The sequence below is a fragment of the Argentina silus genome, assembly GCF_951799395.1.
Source record: "Argentina silus genome assembly, chromosome: 8".
In the NCBI taxonomy this organism is placed as follows: Eukaryota; Metazoa; Chordata; class Actinopteri; order Argentiniformes; family Argentinidae; genus Argentina; species Argentina silus.
In genome coordinates, this window is record NC_139662.1 from 3,383,516 (window position 1) to 3,402,514 (window position 18,999).

General features: G+C 42.7%; 2 protein-coding genes across 4 annotated transcripts; one reads left to right on the forward strand and one right to left on the reverse strand.

Annotated features, from left to right (window-relative positions):
* Positions 1-3,661: 3,661 nt before the first annotated feature.
* fam3a (FAM3 metabolism regulating signaling molecule A) lies at positions 3,662-9,911 on the reverse strand. Of its 3 annotated transcripts, none has more exons than XM_083674576.1 (10): positions 9,820-9,911; positions 7,664-7,709; positions 7,454-7,561; positions 7,243-7,266; positions 6,991-7,114; positions 6,442-6,500; positions 6,275-6,325; positions 6,085-6,169; positions 5,564-5,690; positions 3,662-5,228 (listed from the first exon to the last, which is right to left on the reverse strand). In XM_083674576.1, exons 2-10 carry the CDS (start codon positions 7,674-7,676, stop codon positions 5,130-5,132), a joined length of 690 nt encoding a protein of 229 aa, XP_083530702.1. In that variant the 5' UTR covers positions 7,677-7,709; positions 9,820-9,911; the 3' UTR covers positions 3,662-5,129. The 3 variants fall into 3 exon arrangements, with proteins under 3 accessions (XP_083530702.1, XP_083530701.1, XP_083530700.1); XM_083674575.1 differs by lacking the exon at positions 9,820-9,911 and adding an exon at positions 8,062-8,361; XM_083674574.1 differs by lacking the exon at positions 9,820-9,911 and adding an exon at positions 8,058-8,361.
* Positions 9,912-10,076: 165 nt separating this feature from the next.
* Positions 10,077-14,779, forward strand: idh3g (isocitrate dehydrogenase (NAD(+)) 3 non-catalytic subunit gamma). Its single transcript, XM_083674909.1, has 13 exons — positions 10,077-10,206; positions 10,579-10,629; positions 11,137-11,151; positions 11,344-11,441; positions 11,585-11,700; positions 11,869-11,929; positions 12,050-12,182; positions 12,291-12,424; positions 12,543-12,645; positions 12,755-12,901; positions 13,039-13,133; positions 13,274-13,334; positions 13,677-14,779. The coding sequence occupies exons 1-13, from the start codon at positions 10,126-10,128 to the stop codon at positions 13,776-13,778; spliced, it is 1,197 nt and encodes a 398-aa protein (XP_083531035.1). The 5' UTR covers positions 10,077-10,125; the 3' UTR covers positions 13,779-14,779.
* The last annotated feature ends 4,220 nt before the right edge of the window (positions 14,780-18,999 follow it).

Genomic DNA, 18,999 nt, shown 5'->3' on the forward strand with positions numbered 1-18,999 from the left:
GGAGCACGAGAAGCAAGAGCTCAGTCGGTTTTGCCGACAACGATTTGCTTCGGGCACAGAGGTTTGGTGCACCACGTTGATCCACGCTACTGGTTCAGCCACGTCTGGTGGAGGAGGGTTAGGGGGGGGGCGACAGGGGACAAGGATGGAGGCACTCTCATGAGCTCGTTAAAGCCCAGCTCGTTAGCCCCTCCTGATTAATTGTGTGAGTACCTACCGAAGCCACAATGGGAAAAATGTTGGACAGAGTTATGGCTGCCCTCTGACAGCAGGCCTAAATAAGGCCATCAAAAGTACAGGAAGCATTTGAGTTCATATTTCACTCTTACTCCTCAGTTATTACACCTGCTCAGGACTGACATATAGATAGGCTACCTGGATGGTTAGAGCACACTGTGTTCTATTGGTCATAATCAAGTAACCATAATGTGTTATTCACAAGCCAACTTGAGATGAGTGCATGGAACTGGAACTTACTTTATATGAAAAGGCCACATGCTTTACGCAAACTGCCCCACAGAGATTAAAGGGATTGGGGTACGGAGACACAATATAAAGTAATACAAGCTTTTAGACCTAGTCTTGCCCGAAAGGAGTCTGGACTTGAGCAAAGAACCAGTTTTAAAAGTACAAGGTTCAAGGTCAAGAACAAAAAACGATTAACTACAAGAATCAAACACACAAATTATTGTTCTCTTTCCATTGGGGAAAGCCAAGGCTGAAAACACAACTACTTTTGTCCAATCCAGGTCAAGCATGTGAGAGTGAGTGTAGGTAGCACACACAGCGGGTTGTTCACTGCGAGAGAGGGGGAGAAAGAGAGAGGGGGAGAAAGAGAGAGAGGAGTATTATCTAACCCCCTTTTATTCTCCTCTTTTTCATTCCCCAGTAGAGCCCTCTCTCACTAAAGGAACCATCTAATCCAGGTGAGAGGGCTTTAATCAGCGGGCGCCTGTCGATGATGAGTCAGGATTACACGTTAGAAAAGTGGTTTACTACTCCTGAAGCCTGCATCCATGGATGAGCCCCTTTTTATTACTACACAGCCACACTACTGAGCCGATCACCTTCGAACTATAGTGTATTTTGTCAGTTAATATGTTGTCAGCATTTTGAGAAGGAGCAGAAGCCCTACTAATGACTTGAGTACATGTACTTGTACATCACTATGACTCCCACTGGAGCAGTTATATAACCAATGCTTACTCCTTCAACAATTATAAAATGTGAATATACAAAAGACTTAATCCAGTTCAGAATATGCCTATCACCAAAGCTATACTAAAAGAATATTTTCAGGACTTATTTGTAGTCTATAGTCCAGCCAAATAATCATACTTCATTTTCAATATAAAAAAGGGATGATCGTTCCTCACACCTGACACCACAAAAAAACAGTCAGTCATCATTAATGTATCCAGAATGAACACTGATGTCAATGAGTGTGAGTATTCAATCTAAATGTTGCTTGTGTCATTTTACCAATATAAACTAGTCTCTATTACAACTTGTAGGCTGAGAAGTAGGCATTATGTGTATGGACTGTCGAGGCAATCAAGGTGCCCCCCCCGATATATGTTAATGATTTATTGACAAGCAAAAAAACTCAATAAATAAATTGTTTCGTTTGTACAACATTGTTTCGAGTACAAGTAGTGCGCATCGGGCCTACTGTGCGGGGAGCTGGCTGGCGGGTGCAGCTGACTTTCGGCAGTGATCGCAGCCATCACCAGTTGTGCGCGGAGTGGAGTCATAATCTGATGATTGACACATGTCAGATCGAAAAATCCTGAACACATCAACACTAGTGTGCTGAAATAAGAAGTGATACATGGAGGCACGGGTTACAATAACGCATGTTTGTTCGTTTCTTCACCAGGCAAGGCTACGCTACATAGGCTAGCATAGTAAGCAACTGACAAATATAGAGATATTTTTCCAACAGCAAACACACACACTCGTGCCCCCCACACGACGTGATGTTGAGGGGGACTCCTTTGCCTTATTTCATAACATAAATAAACATGCAAGTGGAAATCCTTTGCTGAGAATAAAAAAAAATGTGGCACGATATTTCCCAGCCAGAATTAAGTGTTTAAATCCCCAATGAGGTATGCCGGTACGTAGTTAGCTGACAATAACACTGTAACTACTCTCCCCAAGATGCTTAGAAATACCATACTGATATCAAGCTGTAGATACACTGAAATTCGTTACATTATAACTGAAACAATGTCGCAAGCCGCACTTACCTAAATGTATCATCTCCTTGTGGTCCGTTCTGTGATTTATAGACGCGCGGGTTAACACAGAGAGCTAGCAAGCACGCTAGCTAACTGAGCCCTAATTTATTCCGTTATGTACACACACCAATTCTAACGTTGCATGAGCGGCCTATACATTGGGGGGGTTTTTCTTACGAGAATTGCAAACCAAATAATTCCCCCAAACATAGGCATCACATACGACTCGCATTCATTTGTTTCCTTTTCATTTTATAGCGCTTCTCACGGTGCTGTGACGGTAAATCCTGTCTTGAAAAATCCCCTCTCGAGTCGTCGAGTCTCAATCTATATGAAAAGCAGGTCGGTCTACGTGCTCCCGGGATAGATGATGCTTGCCTCGTTTGATGTACAGATTTCTCACTCAGTCGTCGATGTCGAGACTTAAATGTGCACACCTACAATTGCAGACACGATTAGAAGTTAATGTATGTACATAATTGACAAGACACGAGTCACACGGCCATCTGTGTACAAGGTGTAACGACATACGCTTGCTTGCTTCTCCTTCCCGGCAGTCGAGAAGCACTTGTCACGGCCCGGGCTCATCCAAAGTGCGCACGCGACCGCTAGTCTAGTGTTTTACCAGGAGAGGGCAGCGGCTCTCGCGCGCATTTCGTTGTGATCTTTCAATGAAACATTAAACCATACACAACACTATTTTAACGTTATCAAACAAATACAAACAATAATGACCACGGCGTCCTACATTGTATTTGGACTTTTTCCCTCACAAGGTGATGTTGAGGCCAGCAGCTGATAGACTTGCTAGTTGTCTTACAATCATTTATCGTTTGTAGACGGTCTGTGGGTAATTTTGGTTTAGGAACTTCTGTTATTATCATAATCTCTCTAAACAAACAAAATAAGTGATACTATGGTGCGCAATTTTCCTTCCATTCCTCCAATCAAGGCATGACGCGAAGCGCAAAATGAACCGAATAACCCTGACATTTGTCTCCCTCTGGTGGATTTCCTCCTACATTGCTGTTGTGTAGTGCTGATCTATCAATCGTATCTTATTAAAACTCCCCTTCATGCTCATAGTAATTAGTAAAATAGTGAATAAATTAAAAAAACGAAACAAACAAACAAACAATACATACATACAACATGCAGGTGGAGCACCAGTGTATGTTCCACTGACACCAGTGGATCCCTGGTTATCATTCCACCTTCCAGGACAATCAAATGTTCACATACTTTGCAAGCACTTAAGCAGTGATATCTAAATCCACTCATCAAATAAGTGTACTCTTTCTGTTCTTATCAAAGGACACTCAGAAGGACACTATTCCTGGCCATATCATGATCACAATCCAAAACATTTCTTTTGTCAAGTTTGTGAGTGTATAGAAGGTAAATGTAAGATTTTTCTAATTAAAGCTTATTTTATTATTAAATCCACAAAGAAGAAGACAAAGTAGTTAAAATTGTGAGCATCTACCAGGTGTCCAATAGATGGTAGCTATAGGCCAGCTAGAGGTAAATCCTAGGGTATTTTCACATATAGTCCTCTTTAAGTTAACCAATATGTGAAAAAAAAAGTAAATGAACTCAGTTATTTTTGTGTTCACACTGCCTTCTGTTTGAATGAGGACTCAGTTATCTTGCTGGTCTATTTCAGGGACTTTTCAGGGTATTTTTACACTTGGTCCCTTTCAGCCAATGTTTGCGAACTCAGAGCGGTTCACCAAAATGTTCATGCATATGTGGAAGCCCCAATTGAACTGAACTGAGACCATCTGTGTATCTGACCTCTGTGTATCTCACAGACAGAGTAGTCTGTGGTGCTGTTCAATGTGCAATTACCCAAGGTGCAAAGCAGTTAATTGGCCTGAGTTCCAACGAAAGATGGACTGAAATGGACCAGCAAGAAAACAAATGAAGTCCCCATTCAAAGTTTTTTTTCACCTCTTGGTTCACTTAAAGAGGACTAAGTTCAGTTATTTTTGAGTTCATAAAAATCAGCAAAAATGGACCAAGTGTGAAATTACCCATAGTAGATCTTTTCAAAAAGGAAGGAGATTTCATCAATCTTAGATACAAAAAAGTACAATAGCAAAATAAACACAGCATTACTGACAATAATAAGACAAAGCCTGAGACACAGAGATAAAGGCATAGATAGTGTAAAACACCCAAACACAAATGTTTTGAAACATGTTTCATAGGCACAAAAACTTAGTGCGCAATTAATTAATATGACATGCAAATATGTATGTCAAGGTTCGAGAGTATATTCCAAATCAGACATGTCTGAAAGATTGCACATACAAGGTATTCTGTAAACATTGGTCAAACAATGATTGCTACACAGCAAATTCTCTAATAAAAGCTAAAAAATAATAACTGTCAATGCAATTAAAAAAAATGAAAGTCTTAATTACTACAAAAGGCAAGATCTTGCGTCGAACAGTTTTCTAGAAATATGTATGAAGTACTACCACATCTAATTGTAATCTGTTCAAAGTCTGATCGGAAAATAAAAGTCCTCTGGGTATATCTGCATTTGGTCATCAAACATTTTGTCTCAGAACCTTCGCTTTCCCTTATACATGGTCACCTGCTATTGCAGCAACATCCTTATGCATACAATTATTAATTTACCTAGTTAAAACTGTTGCATATGAAGCTTCAGCAACTAGCTCCAGCCTTTTCACAGTGAATCCAGAGAGGAAGTCCTTTGTATGTGTGAGTTGTCAAGTAAAAATAGTCTTGTCTAGGTGGTCAATTCACAACCCAAGTGTTCCTTGGCTCTGTAACAGAGCAGTATTAGTCCCGTTGTGATAGGCAATGCTGCTGCTCCTCCAGTGCTAGTCCTAATAAGAGCACGAAAGAGGCGGCTTAGCTCTCCAAGGGGGCCCGCAGGGGAATACAGCCATCCATCTCAAGAGACTCAGGCCAGCCTTCATATTTGTTACTGCTCTTACTGTTCTTCATACGCTAGGGGGCGCAGAGAGAGAGAGAGAGAGAGAGAGATTCATCCCATTGAAATACACATATGCCATTAAACATTTACCTTATTGTTTTATTCAGTGCTCTGTTGTTTTGTGTCCTTTTATCCCTTAATTTCCCATTCTGTTTCACAGACATGAAAACCTGACACGTCTATGGGGTTTCCTGTTTCGGTGTTGATCTTCTCACCAATCTATGAATACCGACATATCTTGTTCAAAAGGTCACGCGAACACGCCTCTGTGAGAGTGTTGAAGATAATGTGTGTCGTGCATAATGCAGATGCACACATATTGACAAATAAAGCACCAGTTGTAGTCTACCTGTTCAAACGGACTCTTATTCTCGATTCCCTTGGCTCCCACAAACACCCAGCTGTCTCTGAAAGCCAGCTCCTTTATTGCTGTGCTGCCCAGCTCCTCAAAGAGCCGTCGGGCCTCGTCATTCATCCTGTCATTATGTTTAGGAGGAAGAAAACAGCTGGTTAATGATGCTTATGCTCGTTTCATTATTCAGAAAATGTGGAAATGCATTCAAAAGTGAAGTGAGAGACTGTTCTAACTAAGCAACATACAGTACGTACATCAGTTTAGCAAATCTGTTCACATTCTTTCAAGTAAGAGGTGATACATGAACTGTACTGTTAAGCAACCCCCATTCCAGTTTTCTGTGAATGACAGCCACTGGGTAACACAATAAGTTTTGCACAACTGCCAGGGGCTTACCTAACAATATCTGGGGGTGAAAAACACCACCATTTCGCAACAGTTGTCAGTGTGAAAATGGCTTCCATGTGTTCCATGAGTGTATTGGGGAGAGGGGGAAGCACATTATGGACTCTTACTTTGTGGCAGGATCATCAAAGGAGGCCGCAAACACAAGTGTTCCCTCATGGAGAGGCCGGAGATACTTCAACAGGTCAGCCACATCTGAGAATGTAGAACAGAGGATGTACTAAAGTACAATAATTTCTGACTTCCAACACTGAATAATATGTACTCAGCACATCCATATTACATTATTCAACTTCTCACCTCCTGCCCACATGTCAAAATATTTAGTGTCCAAGAGCTCTCCTGTCACACCTGAGAAACCGAAATAAGAATTAGTGTTACATGTGACAGTAGCAGTCAAAACCAGCACTTTCCACGATGCAAATGGGAATATTCTATCAAGACTTGGAGACTTTTGAGACTCTTACCATTTACTAAAGCTATGTTTAGTCCTCTGCCAACATTGTTTTTGACACTGCTCACAAGGCTATGGGACAGAAATAAGAGAGGTTGGTTGGACAAGAAAGGTAAGAGCAATGATCACAGATGGGAGGTAACATAATGAATAGGATCCAATTTCTCAAAAGCTTTGTAACTAACATGTACTTAATCTTTCTCTGCAACCTCTTTCGACATTTGGCAGCTCATCTGTGCGTGACCAAATGGAATTTTTGCAATGAAGCACTTTGCTGTTATACAAGTAATACAAGTCTGGGTTGACAAAAGAAATTAAGTACCACATTAGCTACAAAGGTTTCAGGAAACTGGTTCCAGTTCAGCTGTACACTGTAACAGTAACAACTGACACAGTGTAGGGATGAACACGACTGACAAAACCACCAGAAAGATGGAAGGAAAGCAAGACAGAGAATACTCGCATTCAGTTCCTCAGACATACTTTAGGGCCTGGTTATAATGGCAGAGAGAGACAAGAGGGAGAATGACATGAATGGAGAGCAATTGGTACTGATTCTCACATCTTATCCTCGAGACAGATTTTGGGACCAATGACATTGGCAGCTCCAGAGACAAGGCGGAAGGCCAGGTGTTTCTGAGGACAAGGAGCAGATAGACCACATTTGTACTTGCGTTGTCTGGGCTCTGAAAGAAAACAGGAAACATAAGTTAGCACTGACATTCACAAGAACTTAGCCTCCAAAGACAAAGTTTGTAGATGAATGTTGTACAAATTGCCCCCAGCCTGTTACGATCTTTCCACATAGGCCTACCTTCTGTTGGCTCCTCACTTGCTCCTGAAGAAAGACAGCATTCTCAGTCAATCAAGTGAGCATTCTTGATTTATTGTTAATGCTGATAATCAATGCTAAAGTAAATTCCAAAACACCAATGTGTACAGTATAACTGATTGATCACAGAAATGCTGGGCTCAATCTGAAACATAGGCTGTACGTTATCCATCAGACAGTTTGGTTGTCTTACCAGTGAAGAAGTGTCGCACTGATGAGCTACTGTCTCCTCCTAGTATTGAGCTGGCCAACACCCAGGTGAGTCCAACCAATAGCAGCACAGCTACAGCTCGCAGTGGCCCTGACACAGAGAAAAAGCATTAATTAATTGACTTGGTGATTATATTAATATTACAGTATGACACACACAGAATGTTTTTCATACATTGTAGCTCCAACCCACCTGCTAACCTCATGTTTGATCTGTAAGAACTGGCCTGCAAGTAGTCCTGTGCGGGGAGAAAAAAATGACATGTGGACTGTAATAAGATTTACAAATCAATATCGTATTGCTCTGTAGACCGGTTAGATGCAAAACAACAAGATTATTAGGAGTTATACATGTAAGCACTTCCTGACCAACGCAGACGTGTAGTACGCGTAACGATGTTCAAGAAAACATTTACGCACATTTCTGAAAACTGTCCGACCTATGAGATCATGAGAGTTGCAAGCAAACAAGATGGCTCTGACTTGAAATGAATTCGACCAGGGCAAAAAGTGAAGGGGAACACACTGTAGAGAGAGCACAGTCAATTAATCGTAACACTCATCAACATTAGATGCCAATATCATACCTACGGTCACTGTCCAAGCTATGGAGGTTGATTTGCTTGTCGCCTTGTTAACCAGCAAACAAGAGCTGTACGTTGCTCTTGTAACCTGGGACACTTATTTTTTCAACCTCATCGACACTTTCCCTGTGCACATTTACTTTCCCTAGGAAGCCCCCCCCTCCGAAAAAAAAACTAAGCCAATAATGTTTGATTTGAGCGATTTAGCTGGCCATCTGTATGATTTCCATCATTCCCGTTTCGACAAGCATGCAGGAATTGTATTATTCTATCAAAGCTGTCTTATGTCTTCCGGATTAGTCTTCAACCCATTTGCGATGACGTCAATTCCGAGTCTGCGCAGAAAGGAGCACTAAGCAATAAATGGGGGGTTACAATGGGATTAGCCCCAGCTGTGACTACTATTATTTACATTTGGATGTTGTGTTGTAAATATACAAATATAACTAGTTACAGATTGGGCTAATATAGCTTGCAGGGTTTCAGACAACCAAGGAGCGCATGGAGAGAATCGTGCTGGCCTTGAGGTCAGTGGACAGAGAGTCGAAGGATCAGGAAAGAGTGGACAGAAGGGTGGAAGAGGCTGCATCAGTGGATAGAAGGGTGAAGGATTCAACAGAGGGTAGGGAGGATAAGACAGATGAAGAGAGAGTGGTAAGGGAGAGGGTACGCAGGTTGTGACGAGAGGATACAGTGTGGGTAGAGACTGACTGGGAGAGGGTAGATTTGAGGGGAAGGGAGAAGGATACAAAATGATGATCAGAAACTGGAAGAGGGGTGACAGTAAGGTTGGGGGTATGGGAGGATCTGGTGAAGACATGTCGAGCTGATTGCCCGCGTTATGAGTCAGAGGAGTGTGGGACAGGGTAAGGCCGAAGGAGGAGAGAAGGTCAAGTACTCCAGATGAGTGAAGCTTCTCTGACTGGATGTTAGTCACAACGACAATGTGAAGTTTGACTGGGGAGGTGACAGAAACAGCATGGAATTCGAAGGTGGATATGGACAGGTGTGACAGGGGAAGGACATTATGTGACCACTTAGGTGAGATGAGCAGTCCTGTGCCTCCCTCTTGACCAGAGAGTCTAGGGGAATGAGAAAAGGAGCAGGCATTAGAGAGGGCCGCCGGAGTAGCTGTGTTTTCCGGTGTAATCCATGTCTCTGTGAGGGCAAGGAAATGGAAGGACATGAAGCAGGCTTAAACTGAGATAGCCTCTGCTTTCCGGAGGGCTGACTGGTAGTTCCAAAGACCTCTCGTGAGGTCGTGGTCAGTTGAGCATGGTGGGTAGACTAGATTGGAATGGTTGCGAGGGGAGGTGTGGCGTCGACGCGTCCTGCTGAGGGATGAAATAACAGGAATGGGGAGAAAGCACATTGTAATATTTGCCGGTATAGAGATACTCCACAGATTGACTCCTTCGTCTTTGTGTCAAGAGGCTGTCACTCTATGACTATCAAGATAGAAATGCAGATTCTGTAATTGCTGATGACTAGCAGGGTAGCAGCCCCTCCCACCTAATGATCAGTTAACGACCAGACAGGTTTCACCACTCAATTCCAAATGTATTATTCCTGGTTCAAGGTGAGCAGGAGTTAAATACCTTGCAGCATAATTTCAGGCCCTCCCACTGGAGATCGACAGCAATTGGCTTCAAACAGATAGCTTTCAACAGAAAAGGTCCCAGAGCTCGAGGCAGGATAGCCACAGCAAAATACAGCAAAACTACCAGCAACACACTGACCTTAAAACAAGATTAAATTAACTTACTTAGACTGGAGAACAGGCTTCACCACTCAATTCCAAACGTATTAGTCCTGGTCCAAGGTGAGCAGGAGTTAAAAACCTTGCAGAATAGTTTCAGGCCCTCCCACTGGTGATTGACAGCAATTGGCTTCAAACAGATAGCTTTCAACAGAAACTAGGTCCCAGATCTTAAGGTAGGATAGCCACAGCAGAACTACCAGCATTCTGAGTGGAGTATCAACTCGTGCTCAATGACACGGTGCATCGCCAGGCACTTCTGCTGTGGGGTACGAGCATAATCGGGCACGCGAACTGTCAGATCGTCTGAAGATGGCCGCTTCCGGTGCAGCGCTTGTAATGTCCAAAATCCTAAAACCAGTTTGGGGTGGACGATTGGGAACTACTGCAAAAGTAAGGCATCGCTCACGTACTTCATGGTTCACAACTATGATGCTGCCGAAAACTTTGAATGAAATAAACAGAGGGGTTAAACCTAACGAATACAAGGTCATTTGGTTAGCTAGCTAGTTAGCTAGCTGGTTGAAAGCGCATCATGTTCATGAACCGTGCATGGTGATGATGGTATGATACCCCTTGCTCTCCCCGATTTACTGTATAGCTACTGTACTTGATCTCGAGTGAATAACATCCGGCTAGGTAGATGCTTCAAATCAGTCTAACACTAAACGCAAACCCACACACACGGGGAGGACTAGAGGTCCCCATGCACGTCGTCCATGGCATATCCGCCGTGCTTATTCCTATTTTTGCATTTATTTTCAGGTTTTTGGAATTACAGTGTCTTGTCACAGAGAGAAGTCATCAGCAGCTTATGTGAGTAGTGAACTATGTTGGAATTGTGTCAAATCCATGTTGTTGAATCTGACAGTGTGTAGATATAGCGTTTGTCTGTTAAACAGGGTAGGCCTATTAACACTTGGTACAGAAGATATACTGTACGCCTAGGCCTACCGTTAATATGCCAATTTGGAACATAATACCACGAAATTATCAAACATTGATGTCAATTCTAGATACTAACACAGCATCACAATACCACTCTGTTAGAGCCAAACACTGATATTTTATCAATCCTTTCTGACATTCAGAACATTTCCATTCTATATTGTTGGGTCAACTTGAACTTGGGTAGGTTGTGTTTGTAATTTTCAAAGCTAACTCAGTTGTCAGCCCTTTCTATCTACTGTATCCATCCTATTTGGGAAGGGTGATGATCCTGGTTTTGATAGGCCAACTTTTTGATTGATTTCTGGTGTCTTGCTAGCATCTCTCTAACTGACAATTATTCTTCTGCCTTTCTTTATGTCTACCTCAAAAAAGCAGGGACAAATCATAGTAAGTACCACCATACAAGCATGCACATCCCCACCATTTACCTTGTTTTTTTTATTGTTGCTTTTTTTACCACTGCAAGACATTACAGTACCCATGCACACTTCAAAAATATATAGTACTGGTGTCGTCATTTATATTGATCTGTTAGACAATTTCTATTATCATCATCTCCATGGTATGTTTATGTTTCAGCCCCCTCCTGCAAAGTATGGTGGGAGACACACCGTGACCCTGATACCTGGCGATGGTATTGGACCTGAACTTCTCAACCATGTGAAGGAACTCTTCAGGTCAGTGAAGAAGTGTATTATAACAGGTTACTATCACATGTTATTCATGGTTTATAGACACAGGCTCATGCGATTGTTCTTTTTCAGTTGAGGCATAACAGGTGTCCTTGGATTGGATTGCATTGTATTGTATTGTGCTACAGGTTCAGCTGTGTGCCTGTGGACTTTGAAGTTGTAAATGTCAACTCCGCTTTGGCCGCTGAGGATGACATCAACGATGCCATCACTGCCATCCGCCGCAATGGAGTGGCCCTCAAAGGTTAGAGAAATGGACTAATGCTCAGTGCTATTTCTTTCTGATGCTGATGAAAGCAAACAACACAATTGCATGTGTGTCACTACATAGTGAACTATCATGCCTTTATTCTAAATGAAATACTTAGGCCTATAACATTGTTGTCAATTATGTAATGTCAATGTTTTGTAGGTAATATTGAGACCAACCACACCATGCCCCCTTCCCACAAATCCAGAAACAATCTACTCCGGTAAGGGTTTATATTAAATGATTAGTCCTTGAAAATACTCAACTCTGTTGCTTTGTGTCTGTCTCTGTCCTGCCCCATCCGTTCACACAGTCACTCCCTTTGTCTTTGTGTGTCCACCAGCACCAGCCTGGACCTGTATGCCAATGTGATGCACTGTCAGTCCCTCCCTGGGGTCCAGACCCGCCACAAGAACATTGACATCATGATCATCAGAGAGAACACAGAGGGAGAATACAGCAGCCTTGAGCATGAGGTTAGCCATACATACACACACACACACCACCCCTTGCTCTCTTTCTGTCTCTTCCTCAATTTCAGTTTGACTCTGCATGAACCTTTCTTTCTTACGTTCCTTGTGTAGAGTGTGTCAGGAGTGGTGGAGAGCCTGAAGATTATCACACGGAATAACTCGCTTAGGATCGCTGACTACGCCTTCCGATTGGCCCGGGAGAAGGGTCGTCGTAGGGTCACTGCAGTGCATAAGGCCAACATCATGTGAGTCATTCAGCTCAGTTGTATGTGTGCATCAGTTGCCTAATAGACTTGAGACATGAGTCCCTCCCAGTGTTTTTGACTTTTGAGGTTGTTGAACGCTCCCCGTTCTCCCCAACAGGAAGCTGGGCGATGGCTTGTTCCTACAGTGCTGTAGGGAGGTGGCTTCCGGATATCCAGACATCTCCTTTGACGCGATGATCGTTGACAACACCACCATGCAGGTAACCAAGGCTCTCTTTGTGAATTTGATTATTAGTCAGTTGATTATTGCAGCGTCTTTGTTACTCTTCTCATTGCTTGCGTCTCCCTCTTTGTGTTTGGATTCTTTAGCTTGTGTCCAAGCCTCAGCAGTTTGATGTGATGGTGATGCCCAACCTGTATGGTAATGTGGTCAGCAACGTGTGTGCTGGGCTGGTGGGAGGGCCTGGGCTGGTGCCTGGGGCCAACTATGGCCGAGACTACGCTGTCTTTGAAACGGTGAGTCCGAATTTGGGCCTCAGGCAAAGTGAGGTTAAGAAGGAGTGAACTGATGGTGATTGATTGTTGATTGATTGATTTGTTTCGAAGTCTACTCCTCGTCCTCATTCTCACTCACTCTCTTTCTCTGACACTAGGCGACAAGGAACACAGGGAAGAGTATTGCAGACAGGAACATTGCTAACCCCACTGCCATGTTGCTGGCCAGTTGCATGATGCTTGACCACCTCAAGTAAGTTAATATTTTTGCATCAACAAGGTTGTACATTTGCTTTGGTATTTCGTATTGTGCGTTAACGATTTTTGTGGACTTGTTGATCAGGTAATGTGGAAAGGTCATGCCAACTTAAGCCCTTCTCCTGTGTTTCCAAGGGTCCATGATTATGCCACTATGATCCGGAATGCTATCCTAACCACCATGAATGAGACCAGGGTAAGTAGTCTTACCTCAATGCATACCTGCAACCTCTCTGCCCTACAGCTCACTGCTCGTGCGAGGCCCTTTGTTTTAGAGGTCAGATCCTGAATGACAGGTTGGACATGTCCTTCACTTGAATTGTCTGCCAGTTCGGCAAGTATTTATCAATTTCAGCATTCAGCTCTTTGACCTATAGTCTAGATTACAACATGGTCAAACCTGTCGTCAAAAGTATTGTTTTTGTTTTAAAAAATAATGTTCATGGGTGACTTTGTGCTATGAAACAATTGTGAATGCAAGTGTCAGTTGACTTGACTTGACTGTGATGTGATGGTGGCTGTTCTTGTTCTCCTTCAGTTGCACACAGCTGACATTGGGGGACAGGGAACTACGTCTGAGGTGGTCCAGTCTATCATGAGGAACATCCAGAGCAAGGGACCTCTCACCACCGAGTTCTGAACACAGCAACTCTGGACCTGAGGACAACACACTGTGTGTGTGGGTGTGTGAGTGAGTGAACAAGTGTGTGTGTGAGTGTGAGTGTGTGTGTGTGTGTCTGTGTGTCTGTGCATGCCTGTCTCCATAGTGATGTTCCTCCCACACATTGATGACTTACCTGAGTGGTTCATTCTTGTCTTTACCTACCTTTCAGATGAGCCCTGTGTATTATCTTATTCACATGCTTTGTTGTTCAATGTCTGCTCTTCAGGGATTGTTAAGTTATTTTTGTTTAACACCATTTGCCTTTCAATAATCATTCCCTGGTTCCCATGACATATAGTACACTTCTTCTTAACCAGAGTGCCAATGGTGAATGGGAAAGCTGTAATCTTTGGATCCTTGTGCTTGGGTTTACCCTAACACATGACAGAGCAACACTTCCAGCTAAAGATTTGAAGATAGGGGCATGGTTCACTGCTTTCTTTGTGAGAGTTATAACAGTTGTATGTTCCCCATTCCAGTTTTTCACTGTAATTAGCTTTAGCTTTTTGCTGCTTTCTTTCATGTTATCAGATGTGTCTCTTCTACAGATTTCAAAGTCTTACAATTTACCACAGATTTTTTTTATAACCTTTGATTCGGTCAAAATGCTCGGTTTTATTTTGCCTTAAGGTTTTTGTCATGCTACTTAACATCATTGTTTACTGTTACATCTATGTTCCTATATGATCAATAATGTCATGATATCAAGAACTGTACACTAAAAATGGTCATATACCTATCTGTCATAATGTACTTCATTTGATCAATTCAGAAAATGTCAATCATGCAAGCATATCTCTGTGTTGTACTCACATGAAAAGAAGTTGTTGTGTTTATGCCACAGTACTTATATATATACCTTATTAACAAACAGATGGATGTCTAGAGTGGACAAAGCCCATGAATTTGATGAATTTGTGTGTACATAGTGTGGCTGTATGTAAGATGTATTATCAATAAAGCAGTTAACTATGTTACTTTCCTGTGGTAAGAGTTGTTGTTTTATAGATTCAGCAAACAGATATGTAGAAACAAACTTTCCATTGTAAGCCTATTTTTCTGTCAGTTGTGATTTTACCTATATTATGATTAGGAAAACCTTTGTCTAAAATAAATGACATGGTTCTCTTAGCTGCTGAAACAACCTTTCTCTCCTTTTATATAGCTCTGAATAAATGTACCCTACAATTTCAGACATGAGGCCATGCTTCACATGTAACCTGAGACTGACAGGAGAGTTGCTGTTAGACATTTGCTCACTAGATGGCAACCACAACACAGAGGGAATATAACGTCTTTGATAGTAGTATATACAGTATGTTCTTAAATGTTCTACACTGCATCATGCTCTGTCATACACCATATGTGTACCATTGTCATTTGTTTGACCAGCTAAAATTACATTATTACAAAATCAGTGGGGTTCAGTTATGACGCAAGTGTTACCACAATGTGAGTTGGAAACGCTAAGTGTTGTTGTCAGGAAGCCTCTGTGTAGTAGGGGGCAAGCCTCCAGGACAGCGTGTTCTCGTAAGCATAGCACTCAGATCTTCAAACACAGGCAATTATACAGCGATGGACGTCACACACTGCATCATACACTGAGCTCCTGCACAAGGGAACTATCCAAACAATTCCATTCTGCCTCTCTTGTTCTGTAATAATATTCTCTACCGTCAGAGGGATACGGGGACCCTTTATAATTGCACAGGTCAATCCCAAATATCAGATTCTGTGGGAAAGTTATGATCTGTTTCCCACATTTTAGAATTTGAAAATTGAGTGGAGAAAGCTGTTTATAGTGGAGTTTCTTGCATTAATTGAGGGATTACTGGAGTTTGTGGAGTGATGTATGGTGTGTGAAGTGTGTTGGGAATTATGCTGGAGTGTATTTTGGCTTCTGAAGTTTTGGCTCTCTGTCACTGTTTAACTACCTCTCTCTGTCTCCATCAGTTATGTGGTCCACAGAGACACAGAGTTGGCTTGTTCACATCCACTCTCTTTCGTTTAAGATTGATTACTCTGAATACACCCTATCAGAGTCAATTTGTTTATACTCTTACCCCACTCTGCCTATTCAACCCAATACGTCCCCCATCTTCCCTGACACTGCTAATCGCTGTTTTGTGCTCTGTGCGCTCTTTCCCCTGGTCCCCTCACTCCCCCGTACCTCCCTCTCCCCTAACACTCTCTCCTGATGGGTGAGCTGAGGCCAGTTTGTGAGTCATATGGTCAGAACTCCAACACATACTGTATCTTTGGAGAAAAAGATCTTAGAAATCGAATACCCACCTGATCAAAAGGTTTTGATCCCGCCCATATGTGGTGAGCCCATAACCCTGTTGCAGAGCTGCAACTCACTAGAGTTGCCTGGAAACTAAATCTGACTTGAAATGTCCTCAGGGCTTAGTCTGGATTTTGTTTGTAGCCTTTTCTTCTTCTACTGCTTTCCTCAAAATCACTGTTTGACCATGTTGTTATGCCATTCTCCAGTCAACCTCTCACTATGGATTTAACCTAACATCATCTCTTCTCTCCGTCTCTCCCGCCGGCCTTTCTCATTTTCATACCATATCTTTCTCTCTTTGTGTTCGTCTAATTCTACTCCTTGTCCCATGATGAATGAAGTGATACAAAAGGTTGACATTAACAGAGAGATATGAAAATGATAGAAAACACGCATTGTTATTAGTTGCCATAACTCTTGCACTCATGGCTCCCTCTTCTCCAGCTCATTTCCCTAGTTCTCTGTCTCACTGTTTATCCACTATAATCCAAGTTCTTACAGGTCATTTCCTTCTAGAATTCAGCTGCAAGTTATTATGTGTGTGTGTGTGTGTGTGTGTGTGTGTGTGTGTGTGTGTGTGTGTGTGTGTGTGTGTGTGTGTGTGTGTGTGCGCGTGCGTGCGTGTTTGTTATTATAGTATGTGCGTGTGTGCTCCAGGTGATAGTAATCAATCACGCTGCTGTCTGATCACCCACCACAGCTGGTTCTAGTCAACAGCTCAGAGAGCTCTGCTCTCTATTAATATGCCTTTTTTCAGCTGTGGCTTAGCTGCATTAAGTTACGTCAGAGGTCACCTATTGTTTCCATCACTTACTCTATGGTGCCTATTGTAAGATATTTGACTTTTTGGCTTGATTGCCTTGCATCTTCCTCAACAGTGAATGTTGAGAGGAGTAGCAGAGGGAGGCTCGTGTTGAAACTTGGCAGTTAGAGGGTCACGAGAGCGAGGTACATGTGAGATGTTTTGAAGGTTAGGGGAGATCGTATTGGATATTGCAACATGTTTTAGGCCTCATACAGCACTCTTATTCTACTCTGGAGAACAAGAGTACTGTAGCTGGATGGAGAGCAGCTAACTTCTGTCTGGTTCTGTATCTGTTATATAACGTAATGTCTTTAATGTTATATAAACCCATCGTTGTGGGTTTGTTCTCTGCTATGGATTCCAGGGGGGGGGGTACCGCCAGGCTTTACCACCTAGTGAGATACTCTGTTCTGCCTGCTCGTAGATCTCCCTTATCCCTCACCACACATCCATGGAAGCCCCAAGGGGGAGGGGGAGGTGGTCCCTCTACTGATCTCACACAGTCATAACATAGTCATTACGTTAGTAACATGCCCATTAGGTCTACTTTATGTGCCACACACATACAGACACATTATGATCACTTGCCTTATAAGTGCATACAGCATTCTAATTTGATCCCTCTGGGAGCAGGCCTAGGCCCCTGGGGTGGCTGGAGTGTGTGTCCATGTGCTTTTAGTGTACCCTGCTCTGAGCCTGAGGTGGGGAAATTGATCCCACCTGTGTATATCCTACACTGGGTCCTGCTATATGGCCCAGTCCTGGTATTCAATGCTGTCAGAGGGCTAAGGTGATAATTTGTAGTGTAGGGGGAACTCATGAGGCCAACTGGGGGCCGTATTGCGTCACATATCTCTCCCTCTCCCCACCCTCTTTCTTTCTCTCTCTCTATGGGCTTTTATGTCAGGCTGAAAGGTTCTTGGCAGGGGCCTGGGTAGAGGCACAAGGCTGCGTGCTATTTCTGTTTTGTTTTATGACAAATCTGTAGACTTGTTTTCCTCACAGGGACCACAGAGGACCATGTTATGCAGTTTCTCATCATCAGGGGTCAAGCTACAGAGCTCATTGGCAGGATGTATAGACAAGCCAGAGAAAGAAAAATGGGAAGGCAAACATGGGTGATTGATTGGATATTGATGGGCTGTTTGTTCTATTTGGACCTGCCATTGGTTCTTTCCAACCCCCCCCCCCCAAAACACACACACACACACACACACACACACACACACACAGTATTCGACCTCCTGGGCTCCTGACTGAGTTCAGGGGGCAGTGACAAAGCTGCATTACATCAAGAAATCCACACTGCGCTCATGACAACCTGCATAACATAAACCTGATCTCACCATTCCCACTCTCCCCAACTTAAAGCCATGGCATGATGTCAACTCTGCAGCCCTCAAACACCACCCCACCCCCTCTACAGAGCTAAACTCCAACACCAAATGTTCTCTTGGCCAGGTGTTGCCAAAGCAGACCACATTTCTAAGGGAAGTTGATAGAAATAGTATCTGATAAATGTGAGTTATTGTCTCCCATCCACATCCACTAAGGTCTGCGTCCCTGCCAGAGGCTTGTCTAGACGCAGCTATTAGGTAAGTAAATATGTCACACTAAAAGATCCATGTAATCCTTCTAAACCTCCCAAAATGAGACGTCAGGCTTTTATAGATAAGAATTTGAGCGTTTTTCTAACCACAAGTCTCTATCTTTTCCATCTTTATGTCCTGTCTTATTTCCCGACGGTAGCAAAGACCCATCCCTATTCCTCTATTTCTTTGTTTTCTCCACCTCTAAGACAAACCCGAACCCTAACTCTCACATGATGAATTCTCTCCCTCTCTTGCATGTCTGCCTCGTCCTCCCCTGTTCTACCCGGATGCACCGTCGCTAAAGTGCTTTTGATGAAAACAGATTTTTCTGTGAATCCACCAGATCATACAGATTTTATTATATTTATATAATATATAATATAAACTCTCCTTAGGACAGCACTTTTAAGTTCTTATCTCAGTGACTGTTCATAAACTGTTCTCTAATATAAAACACATTAAAACACATTAAAACACATTACAACATATGTTTTGGCTATTCTTTAGACAATG

Bases quoted from the DNA above. Each gene is read 5' to 3' on its own strand.
- fam3a (XM_083674576.1), bottom strand. The intron at 5,691-6,084 runs GTAAGAGTCCAT...ACATAATGACAG, and splicing joins TTTGATGATCCTGCCACAAA to GATGAATGACGAGGCCCGAC. The intron at 5,229-5,563 runs GTAGACTACAAC...TGCGCCCCCTAG, and splicing joins ATAAGAGTCCGTTTGAACAG to CGTATGAAGAACAGTAAGAG.
- idh3g (XM_083674909.1), top strand. From the start codon at position 10,126: ATGGCCGCTTCCGGTGCAGCGCTTGTAATGTCCAAAATCCTAAAACCA. The intron at 10,207-10,578 runs GTAAGGCATCGC...ATTTATTTTCAG, and splicing joins GATTGGGAACTACTGCAAAA to GTTTTTGGAATTACAGTGTC. The intron at 12,902-13,038 runs GTGAGTCCGAAT...CTCTGACACTAG, and splicing joins ACTACGCTGTCTTTGAAACG to GCGACAAGGAACACAGGGAA.